The following is a 13,815-nucleotide window of genomic DNA, read 5'->3' as shown; positions in this document are numbered from 1 at the left end:
GCAGCAGTGACTGGGATATCAGTCATTGTTACGAAGTGCTCCGTGGTCAACACAAGTGGTAGCCGTCCAATGAAAGAGTAAATTTCAGACCACCTTGTCGATTGTAGGTGGGAGGGGCATGGATTGCTCTAATGACCTCAAGATCATGCTGTAGCCTGACTGTCTCCTGTCAAATTTGCCCCTAACCATGAGTAGTGGGTCCTGGAGTGTTATGGAAATTTCTTCTGGGAGGTAGTCTTGCAGGCCTAGGGCTACTGTAAATTGGCTTGAGCGGCCTGGAGCTGGGGCTGGTGGAGGGTAAACACCAGGTGTGCCTGCTAAAGTCCACGCCAGTGTTAGGCAGTTCAGTGACACTTGTCATTTTTCCAGCTTGCAAGATATCAAAAGTGTCTGCCTCTCATTTCAACACCTTGTACAGGCCATTGTACACAGGGCGGAGGGCAGGTTTGATGGTGACAGTCCTGAGCATGACATGTGTGTGCAATTGGAGGTCCTTGTGCACAGAGATGGTTGGTTTGGCGTGGGGGGATGGCAGTGGAATGCAGACATGATGAATGTCGTACCTGACATGTTTTACTAGGTCCAGCAGGTTGACATTCACAGGGTCAGTTGATTGTGATACAGAATCTGCTGGGAGGATGATTGGTTCCCTGTACAGCACCTCTGCCAGCAAGGCATCCAGATCTTCTTTGTAGGCAGCTTGTGTACCCAGCAGCACGCAGGGGCGGGCCTCCATCCATTCCTGGTCATGGCATACAAGCACTGTCTTGAGGGTGCAGTGCCATCGTTCCACAAGTGCATTTGATTGAGTGTGGTAGGTCATCATAGGGAACCCGTGGCATCCACAGAGGCAGCTGGACTCAGAGAAGAGGGCCGACTCAAACTGCCACCCATTGTCAGTTGTCGGGGACTCTGGGCAGCCGAAGCATGCAATCCGTAGTGTGATGAAAGCTCAGGCGACAGTATCAGCCGAGATATCAGTCAGAGGTGTCTTGAGGGTACCGTGCCACCGTTCCACAAGTCCTGGCTCTATGGTGTTGGCCATGTAAAACATCCAAGGGCGAGAGATGTGGTTGTCCAGTTGAACTGTGATAGACGCCATGCCTATCACGGGAATCACTGAATCATTTGTGGCGCAGTGTTCTATAGCAGATGGTACACTTTCCACATGCTAGCTGAGGTGGCAGCATACACTGGCGCCCATGTTGACTGGGAAGTATGCCCTAAGGTGGTTGTCACAGATGAAGAGCCACATGCCATTGGAATGTAGATTCGGGATACGATGAGAGTTGTCATGTTTCATAGTGAGGTGGCTTGAAGCAGAGGAGCGACCTGATGAACCTGTGTCAGGCTGCTTTACTAGCTTGGGTAGCTGCAGGGCGCATGACAGTGGCACTTGTTGGCACTGAAGTGTGTATGGAACCAGCAGGAGGAGTGTGGCTGAGTAGACACAGCATCCTGGCCGGGTGAGTTGTTGTGACGGTTAGGCATTGGTCAACAGTCGGGTGTGAATGCGGAGGGTGGTTGTTTACATGCCACAACAAACACAGCACCTGGGTCCATCACAGTATGTGATTGTTGGTGCCTTGCCACAGCAGAGCCTTGTGAGACTGCTGTGGGTGTGGCGTGGACGGGCTTGGCTGAGATTGGAGCAGGTCGGTGACTGTTGGTTGCCTGGGTGCTGTGCAGTTAGCAGTGTGCGGTGGTCTCTGTGGGCATTGCTAATGTGCAGGCTGACCCAGGCTGGCTGTAGATGCAATAAGTGTTGACATTAGTGCCGGAGCTGACACAATTGTATATTAAGGCGTGATGTTGTGTGAGGGCAAGCATCCGGTTGGCAAGACATAACTGGGTTTCGAGCAGTTTGTCCTCATGCATTATCGTGGCCATCTGTAAGTTTACAGGCAGCTTGAGAAGCCATAGTGACCAGAGAGCACAATCTGGTAAGATATTTGTGTCAATTTGAAGGCAGAACCTGTGCCAGAGTGCTGACAGGGTATCGTGTCCCAGCGACATCTCAGTAATGGCTAGGTGGAGTTGTTGTCTAGGTGAATGTGACAGGCACTGTAGTATGAGCATATTCTCTGTCTTGTATCTGTCTGTGGTAGGTGCATGCAATAGAAGGTCACTGATAAGATTGGTGTTGTTGAGGAGAGGTTCAAAAGCACCAAAAACTCGTCATGATTATCTGTGATCCCGGCCGACTGCATCCTGCACTCGCAGAGTGTGAACCATACTTGTGGAGAATCAACTTATAGTGGTGGCAGATGTAATTTGGTGTGTGGCTGGTGGTAATCTGCATGGTGGCAGGCGACTGGGACCAGTATGAGGTTGCTGTAATCGTGCGAAGTACATAGTGCAGGTTCGTGAACACTGCCCGGTAGCACTGATAGAGGTGGCAGCTGGCATCATGGTGCAGTAGTCGTGGGAAATGTGTCAGTAATGTGGATGTCAGTACCAATTATCATCAGCGTCATGGAGGATGGCATTGTTGTGGGGTACCAAGGAATGAGGCATGGTGGACGGGTCCTGGTTGGTGGCAATTGTACTGGATGGCACATCAGTGTAGGTCACCCAGCATGGTGGCTGTTGTAGGTACTCCTTGTGTTCCCATTGTGTGTGGGTCGTAGTTGTTGTCAGGCTCATCATATTGATATGCTGTGTTTGCGAGGTATGAAAAGCCTGTGCAGTTGCAGGTAGACACAGTGTGCCTGCTTATTGAGTGACATCATGTGGCAGGTCTGGCCCGGAGCATGGGACAGCTGTTGTTGGTGTGACGTCATCGTGATGTCATGACATGGGTTGTGGCACAACCATAACAAGTGTGAGGTCACCCGGGTGATTTGTGGTATCACACGGAATGTAAAGTTCAGGCATAGGCTGTGGAAAAACATGGTCTGGTGCAGGAAGCTCACTTGTAGGACAGATTTGTCCACAGTAACCCTTAAATATTGGTCATTTACAGTGGAAGGCAGTCGTATATGTCAGTGATTGTTTGTCAACAGTTGCAGTACTCTGGAGGATGTCCATAATTTGGTACATTGCACGCGGCTTGTCAATAAGTGTTGAGTCATTAGAATGAAAATGAGTGTGGTGTAGTTCATTAACAGTGTCACTAATTGGTACATTAGTATCGCTGGTTAGGTGAGAAGTGGGGAAAGTGGCAGGCAGCCATTGTTCACAGTGTATGGTCACTGTTGATGTACCACAGTTAATAAAGGAAGTGGCAATCTTTGTCTCACCACTTTCAATGATAACATCATACTAGATTTGAAATTTAATGTGTTCGCCCATTTGGCAAGAGGTAAGGATGCCCTGGTTTGGTGGTTGTTGAAGCAATGGGAACATTGTTTCCTGTTTGAGAACCACAGTTGCACTGGTTTCATCATCTGGGAATCGGCAAGATCACAAAATAAATGCACAAATAAATAATCTGTAGTGTTGCCAGCAATGAAGCACTGTTGTGGGATGTATTCTTTGTGGCAAGAAGTTTGTATCCCATGGTGATCAGTGGCATGCCAGCACAAGCATAACTCGGTATTTCATGGCACAGTTGAAAAGAAAATAATGGGGTCACTACTGCAGGTAATGGGGAGCATGCATGGTAAATTATAACAATAAATAATCACTCACACTCCCGTCACTTACTATGAATACTTTTATTCTTGTAGCATATACACAGTGTGTGTAGCATAGAGTATGTACTACAAAGAATTGATATGGTAGATACAGTTGTTCTTGATGTGGTAGGGCAGCAGTATTATTGGGGGATACAGCCAATGGTTCTATTTCCCCACACCAATGTGGTAAATCATACCTAATTTAGATATTGATCATAATTCAACCCTCCACAAGCTTATTACCTGATAACACCTTGTAGCTTAACTCCTAAGTTCTACTGAAATCATCACTATCTCTCCTAGGAGATAACTTATTACTACCCTTATATTATCATAAAGTGTGCATGCAGGAGAATTTCTCCCAACAGTCCATATCACATATATAATTTCAGATCTGTGATGTTTCTCAAACCAAATGCCTTCTTAGATCTTGGGTATGCTAGCAAATACTCATTTGCATGGTGTTTCTGTTTTACTTCAAATGGCCCATGGTACACACACCAAAATTTATTTATTTAGCCTTCTATTTTCTTTTACTGCTGCTTGATATTCACCAAAAATAAGTCCCCAATTTCAAATACAACAAATTTCAGCCCACTTTCATGCCATCTCTTCATTTCTCTTGCCTTTTTCCTCATTTGACCCTTCCCACTTTTCTCCTTCTCCTGAGCAGGTAGTTCCTGAGTAACTGGAAACTCAACCTCTTCCTTTATCAAATTACTAGGTTCAACCCCAGCATAAGATCACATGGAGCAGGCCCAGTATCCTCGAGCTGTAAATTACTTATAGCTCTCTCAGATGTAGGCACATAGTTGACCCATGTTTATTAGGGTAGTAGGCCAGCACAACCTATTCATCTCCTTCACAACTCTTTCAGTTATGTACCCTTGTGGGAAATAAGCTGAAATTTTAATGTGCTTTACACCATTGTTCTCCATGCACAGCTTGAACCACTCTGACTTACCCAGTTGGGGAACAAAACCTTTTCCAATATATCAACCAGAGTCCACTTGATTGGACAGAGTTTGGAAAAATTTTAAAATCTGTCTAATGTCATAACAATATAACTACACCCTCTTCTTAACATCAACAAAGGACCAAACAAATCTACTGCTATTAATTCTCTAGATCTAAGTCAGTAGATTTTGCTCAAATCTTGAATTGGCATGGTAATTGCCCTCACATTCTGATGTGTAGCACATGCAGCTAGCCTCCTTTTCACCATCCTTCCAAAGCTGTTAAATATGACACTTTCTTTAAGCTTGGCATGGTCCAAAGTATCCACAACTTTCATGCATTACAGTAATTAATTTTACATACTGGTCCAGGAAGCTTAGTTTCCAATTTACTACTCTGTCACCTTTCCTTCTAAATAATGGATTTTTACCTGTGGTTAACCACCTGAGTTCACTTAATGCTTGACCATCTTAGGTTTTCATTTGCATTTTGCTCAAGTCTAACACTCTGGAAAACCTTCTTAATTGTGCTTTCACCTTTAACCTTTACAAAGTATATTACCTTTGTCTCACTCCTGTCCTGTTCTCCCTCTTGACCATCCCCGTTCATATTGTTTGGCACCCAAGACAAAGCATCTACTGTAACATTCTCATCACCTCTTAAATAATGAATCTCCAATTCAGATTTCTGCAAATACAGTGCCCACCTAGTGTGCCTACTATGTTGCACCTTAAAAGTTATAAGAAAACTTAACGCCCTACGATCAATGAAGACAATAGTTTTGTTACACAATAACTACTGTTCAAATTTCTGGGGCCCCCACACCAAAGTAAGAGCTTCCAATTCAGACACATTATAATTCTTGTCTGATGCTGAAAACATTCAATTACCAAATGTAGTTTTCTAGTGCTCTACCATCCCTTCTGATGTGTGTACATTTGGAAACACTTCCACACCCAGCACATATGCACATGCATCCATAGCAATGCAAAATGGGATATTAAAATCAGGATGGTATAATTTGACTAGAGATGACTAGAGATAGGACTTTCATGTTTGCAGGACATGTACGTTACTATGGTCTGGATTAATGATTAGCATTTGAACCATGTCAGTCCGTGAGTTCAAGGTCAACTTCGATATTGCTGCACAACAGCTCCTGCCAGTAAAATGTGCCTGCAGCTCTCTTTGTTGCTTTAAACTGATGGCAGTGGATCAGTGTGATTTGAGCAAATATGCCTGATACCCCACAGATGTATACCTGAAATGTACTGTGAAATCGGTAAATTTGAAAGAGGGTGCATTGTTGGCATGAGAGAGTGTGATGCATCCATCCAGGATACTGCTGCTCATGCAGGATAAAGTTTTTTGGCAATGCAATGGGTGTGTGCCAAATGGTTCAAGGAAGGATGCAGAACGCAAGATGGGTCAGGTTGTAACACAAAGAGGACCATCCAGAATTGATAGAATTTTTTTTCACTGAGGAAACCACTTTACTTTCTTGACTCTTCTGCAAGCTTTGTATTCTAGTACCCACAAGTAATGAATGATGATGTTACATATTTGGTTCTGTGAAACTTTTATAAAATAGTTTCCATATTGCCTGATTTGTCATTCTGCTGTATCACAATTTCATTCAAATGATGTGCATCAATGATATAATTCAATTCAATTCAATTTATTCCTTGTAACATGTAATTTTACATGCATGTGCATTTTCAACTTAGTATAAAGTGTTTACAATTACAAGCTTTTTGCTTTACATTATTTCTTATTACATTCTAATTCATGATAAATTCAAGCTATAAAGGCATTTTTGGATAAGCCACTGTTTGATTCACTTTTTAAAGGTATCCCCTGTCAATATCTTAACTTCATTTGGTAAGAAATTATTAAAAAGAGCTCCTTTGACATAGGAGTTTTTTGCTGTGAAGTTTCATCTTCTGCTAACCATACGAAAATCTTTTCTATGCCTTGTTTCATAGTTGTGATTATCCCTGTTTCTTTTTGTGATCTTAGTGTCTTCTTTCCCTAGCATTATGATTATTCGCACAGTTCCATTTTTCTTCCCCACAACTACAAAGTAGCTGTTATACCACTTTGGCACTGCTCAATGATCCCCAAGTCCACCATTCTTCTGACTTATTTACATCATCACTTCCTGTTTTGAAACAGGTATTGAATAGGATTTTCCAAAAAAAATGGATAATGGTCCTATATTGGTATTTTACATTTAACCCATTTCACCACTCCTGGTCTATCAGAAAAGGCTCTTTTATTTCTACTCAGAACTTACCTTAAATCTTCTTGCTGTCTGCCTGTTAATTCTAGTGTACTTCTCACTTTCTGCATCATGATTTTCTCCTGGTCATTCAGCACCCATGTTGCCTCAGGTCGTATTCCTATGTCATATACATTATACTCCATTTCCAGATGGATGTCCCTTAAAGGTAGTTCCACATGATCCTTATCTACCTGGCCAAAAAATGGAATCTTCCTAACATTCCCACCTAAATCATTGCAAAATACCCTTTTTGCAAAGTCAGTCATCCCTTTCAGTTTGTTGAAAAGGTCTACCCCAAAAAGCAGTTCCATCATTAGCCCAGGTATTGCTAAGAACTGAAATTTTGTTCTGTGTCCTAGTATTGAAATTTACAATAAAACTCCTCACTTAATCACTTTCATCAATTTGTCTGTCACCTCAATGATCTTTACCCCCATTACTAACATTGTTACTAACTCAGTCTGCTTAGCTGTTGACTCTTGTCATGCCTGTGATATCTCATACATGACACTTCCACTGTCTAGCAAAGCTTCCATGGGAACACCCCCTATTTCAACTTGACTAACTTGGTAGTTCTCTTTCACTTCATTCACCAAGGACTGGCCTTCATCTAATAACTTAGCACTAATCTGTTGTCTCTTATCACAGTTGACTACCTCACACTCATGTTCATCTCCAAATTTATGAGGTTACAAGGGATACTGTAATAGTATAACTAATTTGCTGGATGGAAGAGCGGGTGGGATGTAGCAAACACAAGTCAATATATTTATGGAGTCACCTTCTTGATAAAGAGAGGAGGCAGCATATAGCAGTTTCACATTGAATTACTTAGTTACATAATTCCCTATATTTCAGTGCATAACTTGGTACATTTGTTAATAATGTAAGGTGTGCTTGTCTTGCTAATCATTGGATTTGCTGGGTATCTGATCACTGAAATAGGAGTACTCCATCAACATAAGAGCTCTTCAAAATAGTTCAAAACTCAAATTTAAAGTATAGTAGCAGGGATAATATTTTGGACATTAAAGAACATGTTTTATATAAAAATTAAGTTGTAAGGATGTTTGAGAACCTCTGCATAATAAGTTATTGTCTTTTATTGTGAAGGTACTGTTCAGTTTTTGATCTATATAGAGCAAAAATGAGTATTTCGTATGCCACACCTTTTAGGCAAAGATGTGATTAAACAAAAGAAGAGGGGTGAAACTGCCAAAAAGTGGAGTGCCCTTAAATATGTAAATAATCTGATGATTGTCTACAAAATAATATAAGGTATTTAGTTTTGTGTATTTTAATATTGTAACATTGCAAATGCATGATGGCCATGTTTAGAAATAATATATTTGACTAATGAAGTGTCACGTGACCGGACACAGGACAGAGGATAAGGGATAAGGGATAAAGGTCGAGGTCTTTTGATCATGGTCCGTTGGTGCAGTAAGGTCGGTGCGGCTAAGAGCTACCAACATAGTATCACGTAGTCATCAGTTTGTTTTGTGGATATGATTTAGTAAAATAAAAACGTTTTCATTCTAAACTGTTGTTGGTGTAAATCATTTGTGAACGATCATGATTTAGACAAATACTTGAATTCATTCACTGCTGTACTTAGGCTGGCTGTTTACTCAATATAGGGTGTGAATGCAAGTGTGCTCAATTGAACCCCTTTTGCAGACGAGTCATGATAAAAGGTTGTGTACAAGCCCAAGTGAAATTGCAAATTGACCTGTGATCCACAGATTTCCCTATCGAACCAACACATCAAGATTTCAATACTGTTTTAGTTGTTCTGCCAGTATTACTTTGTCCATTACTGACTCATCCACAACATGTTCAGATTTGCTGACTAACACATCATCCTCATCAAAAACAAAATCCTGTGTAATGTCTTCACCTTTCATTTCACCCTCACTTCCCATTGCTTCTTCTCCTTCAGGCATCTTCTCCTCTTCCGGGTCATACTCTTCTTTCCGATAGTCTTCCACTCCATCCTCAATGGACCAAAATTTCAACCAACCAATGTCTTTTCTTTTAGTGTTTACATGACTAATGCCATCTCAAAACCCTGTCTGTACATCCCCTCCACCTTGTTTTAAGCAACCCGTTCTATTTCATCCACCTGTCCCCCCAAAGATCCAAATTCCAGTCTTTCTTCCACATAACAACTGTATTTCCTCTTGTATAAAACTATATCTTCAGTTACCTGGTTATTTCTGTTTTCAGATGACCATAACTACTTCTCCCCTTTTGGACTCCACTTTCAATCAGTATCCTACTCCCCATATGGTCCTCCCAGTTCCCTTTTTATAGTGAGTCTCTCCCCAAACTTGCTCCTGCCTGAGCCTTGGCAGAAGCTACTCCCTATTCCTCAGGCCTGCACTCTCGAGGTGAGATTGTTCCCAATTTCTACCCATGGGTCCAATATTCCTATCCATGTTTGGTGACTACACCTGCAATGATTGTTATTCCCCTAGTCTGACATCCTCTGCCCATCATGTCTATTATTCACTCCCATTTGGTTGACTACATATTGCCCTATATCTCTTGGTGCATTGATTATACCATAATTCCTTGGCTCTTTGTGAGGATAAACTCTCCAAATTCTTTGCAGGAATTTAATAAATCCCTCAATGGTATCTGTAGGTGCTGCCTTATCTGGGTACACAGTTTATTTTCAAGACCCAGTATAATTATTTCAGCATCAAGTTTGTTGTCAAAATACTTCATTTTATCCACCCATTGTTGGCAAAAGGCTGTGCAGGAATGGCTCTAACTCTTGTGTCTTACTATGACAGTTGTTATCAGTCTCCCCTATCTGCTCAGATACTCTAGCCTCAACTCACTATTTCTGTAGTAACATTCGATTCTGATAACCTCAAGGTCTTTCTTGAGCTTGACTCTAACAGAATTCAGCTCCAACTTAACAAATTTCACCTCAGTTTCAATTGAATCCACACTGGTTTTAATTGAACTTTAGATTTAGTTGAACCATCTTCAGATTTAACATAACCAACTCCAGATTTAAGTGAGCTTTATTTGCTTCCCAATATTATCAGACATCTGCAACAACAAATCCCATTTGTGGAAACTTATACCTCTCAACATTACGATCAGAATCTTGCTACATTACAACCTGCTGTTCACCATTAGATACCTTCATATACCTATCAACACTACCATCTTCACAACAGACATAACTGAAATCATTACAGTTATCTCCTACAACTGATCCTTGCTAAACAACCTCCTACTCTTGGTCCATTTGATGCATACAAACATTGCCACCTTTCACATCCACATTAACCAGTTGTGCATCCCAAGAGTGACTACACATTGTTAGGCGGTATTACCTGCTCTTTATTTACTGTCAATATCCCACCTTGTGCATCAAACAAGTTGTGGCCGCAATGAGTGCAGCAAACAAAAACACACTCACTCCACAGGTGTGGGTCTACCTACGCAAGGCACTGGGATGATTCCCGATATTCCTTGACTGCTGCAACTGAAAATCACAACACTGCATCCCCGTGCACCATAGGCACATGCAGGCTGCTGGGAAGGATTTGAAGCTGATGGAACTGCATCAGCAGAGGCCATATTACTCTGTTGAGCACACATGTGCACGTCACTCATGAACTGCTAGGCATAGTGTGTCAGCCACACTCATGAAATCATTCACTCATCATTGTACATACATCAGTTCACATAAATGAGCTGTGTTTCTCACACTTGAATAGTTTATTAAACCAAGCAGTTTTGTCTTTGTCAGAAATCAAATGAAAACTAGTTGATTAATACTGTTACCAGCTTACTCCCCTTTAAATATTATTCCACTGACTAGAAAGGTGTTACAAATCTATGCAAAAACATAGTATATTAACATTACATGCAAAGAATCATACTGAGACCAGAAACTTGTGATGTTTCAGTTCTTCACAGTCAGTTCTTGATAGTCTGGATGGCATACTTCCCTTGATCATCTCCATTCATAAATGTACCCTGCTTTAGGCAACAGTGTAAATGCAGACTCATTCAAGCATGTTATGTGTTTCTTTTGGTTGATAGTGAAATTTGTGTATTCCTTGAGCTCCCATTTTATCTTATCTTTTTGAGAGTTTACAGATACATTAGTCTTTGATGGTCACAATTTAAATGAAATATCTTACAGCATGAAGTTCACAAGTATCATTAGTCTACCAGATTACATTAATTATTAATTTTGAAGAACAACCTATAATTAATGTGGTGGTAATGATACTGCTATGATGTCATTATGGTCTTTCACAGTAAATGTAAAGAATTAACTAGCTTCTACTAATATTTACTGAAATGGTGATCTGTAACTTCAAAATCACAGTATTAAATAGAGGACAAGAAGTTTGTTAGCAGTTTTGTTTAGTTAATACAAAAATAAAGAATTAATTTATGAAAAAAAGAAACAATATGCATGTGTGTGCAGGCATCAGGGTGGAGCATGTGCAAGAGGAGGGTGTGAGAAGGGAGGTTTCTTGAAATGGAGTTGAATAAGCTAAATTCTGCTATATTCTCAGAACTCAGTATACAGAGTGTCTCATCCAGTCTGGCCTATAAGCCCGTCCACCACTCAGAGTAGTCATAGAATGAGGCGATAGGAAGAGGGTGAGAAGGTGATTACTGTTTTAAGTGGTTTGTGGCAGGACAAAGAGAACTGAGACAGAGGTAGACAGCCAAAGCCATGTACTCTGTAACAAGCAAGATGACAGGAAGCCACCCGCTCAGTCTGAAAGCTGAATCACAAAAGAGAGACTAGGCTGTTTTCTGACTTCAGAGATTCAGCAAGCAACTACCACATGAAACCTTTTTCACACCTACTATAGGCTGCCTGTAGACCTGCATGGCTAGTTGCTTCAGTAGAGCACAAAAATGGTGGTATCTGCTAAATCCATAGTTCTGTTGGGAATGTAGGTACTTTGGGGAACTCAAGCTGGTAGTGGGTTCCAGTTCCAAACATGAAAGAATATTTAAATTGTCAATAAAATATTAATGAATTGCTCCCATTAACCTGAAACTGCCATGGCATTCTGTACATGTGTATGTGTGTGGTGCATGGCCCAGGCATGTCTGCATACACAGTGGTGATAACTCAGTTGGAGAGAAAAAAAGAGAGAGAGAGAGAGAGACAGAGAGAGAGAAAGTAAACTATTGCAGATGCATTGTGTCTGTCCCAAGGCTTTCAGTAAATATAAATATTCATAACATGCAATTCTATGCAAAAGTTTTTTCTGTAGTTATAACTATACCATCTTCCTTAGTTTTGAGCAGAATATATTTAATGTGCAGTCAGTGAATGTTTTGAAACATAATATATATTTGTAATGGAGCTTTTCACTGAAAAGTCGCTTGTGAGCTGTAGTCATTTTTAAATCTTTTGTCCTGCTTGTCACCTTTCCTTGAAATGTGAAAAAGAATTTGTCACCTCAGAATATGTCTGCTGATTTACTGTTAATATGTCCGTATTTTTAAATTATTTCTCTTTTTCTTTCTTCCAGCAAACAATACGCACAGAATTTGAACAGTGCACAGTCCTGACAATTGCTCATAGGTTAAACACAATCCTGGATTACAACAGGTATATGGCATGTAAATGATAGGATTACATCTACAGATGCAAAAAAACAGAGAGAAACCATATGAACTAACATTTGTTGGGCCTATAGTATTAACTGGGTAAGAAAGTGTGCAGGATATTTTATTTATTCTGTGGTAACTAACGAATAATAATGGAAAAAATAGCCAACATTGGAAACAGAATAAGAACTTGTATCAGGTGCTCTACTAATTGGTAATTGTCTGTTTTTCAGTGAATGCTTCATTTCAGTTTTTGAGGCATTCTTTTTCTATCCTGTGTGCTAGATTCTGAATGTGCAAACCTTAGAATGTTTCAGTGTCTTAGCTAGTTAGAAACAGAATATTATTGTAAAGGTGATTATGAGACTAATATGTTTTATTGCTACACATACAAAGTCTGGAATTGGAGCCTTATGGTAATAATGCAATAGAAATATATTTTGTAATTGAAGGTGTGTGTGTGTGTGTGGTGTGTGTGTGTGTGTGTGTGTTGGGTGTGTGTGTGTGGGGGGGGGGGGGGGGGGGGGAGAGGTCTCAATGCCAGATGTTACAGAAAAATGCTCTCTAAACATTAATTTTATTGCGGCAGATCCACACATTAGATGTGTAGTTGAGAAGAAGGTTTGTCATTAGATGTCACATTGGTTGTTCATATTCAACATATTTTACCTAGCAAAAAAAAAAGATATCAATACATACTACAAAAATAATGGGAAAAAAGAGAGAGACAGAGAGAGGGAAAGAGAGAGAGAGAGAGAGAGAGAGAGAGAGAGAGAGAGAGAGAGAGAGAGAGTGTGTGTGTGTGTGTGTGTGTGTGTGTGTGTGTGTGTGTGTGTTTCTTTCCACATCTCCTCCTAAACCGCAATTGCTGTGGAGCTACGAACTGTCTCCCTATCAAAGATATGGGGATGGGAATGAAAAGGAGTATAGCCCACCAATTGCATTGAAATTTATGATTGTATTCACTTAGTATTTGCAAATGAGGACACTTATTGGACTTGCAAAAAACTTTACACATAATTTCAAACCTTCAGAAAATGTTTTCTCCACTAACAACCCCGGCAAAATGATGAAAGGAAAAACAGTTTATTGCTTACTACTTTTTGCACTGTTCACGCATATGTGTCATGACATTATAATTCATTACTTCTTTACTACTAACTGTATTTGCAACACACTTTGCATCCAGTATGATCATATACCATGAAAATGCAAAAATTATGTCATTGTACATCATAGTTGAATATGATGTTATAAACAATTAGATGCATGAAAAATGCCACATCAAGAATTACATTTAAATTTATTTCTTCTTTTTTACTAACTCCATTCACAATACTT

General features: G+C 40.4%; 1 protein-coding gene across 1 annotated transcript in view; it reads left to right on the top strand.

Annotated features, from left to right (window-relative positions):
- LOC124803281 (multidrug resistance-associated protein 1-like) overlaps positions 1–13,815 on the top strand; it is a 99,903-nt gene that overhangs the window by 84,118 nt on the left and 1,970 nt on the right. Inside the window, exon 5 of the mRNA XM_047264464.1 lies at positions 12,396–12,475. Coding sequence (XP_047120420.1) covers positions 12,396–12,475 — 80 coding nt within the window. The remainder of the gene's footprint in view (positions 1–12,395; positions 12,476–13,815) is intronic.

This window comes from Schistocerca piceifrons, chromosome 6 (assembly GCF_021461385.2).
Source record: "Schistocerca piceifrons isolate TAMUIC-IGC-003096 chromosome 6, iqSchPice1.1, whole genome shotgun sequence".
Classification (NCBI taxonomy): domain Eukaryota; kingdom Metazoa; phylum Arthropoda; class Insecta; order Orthoptera; family Acrididae; genus Schistocerca; species Schistocerca piceifrons.
The sequence above is the reverse complement of the archived record's forward strand: the minus strand, read 5'-3'. Positions and strand labels throughout refer to the sequence as shown.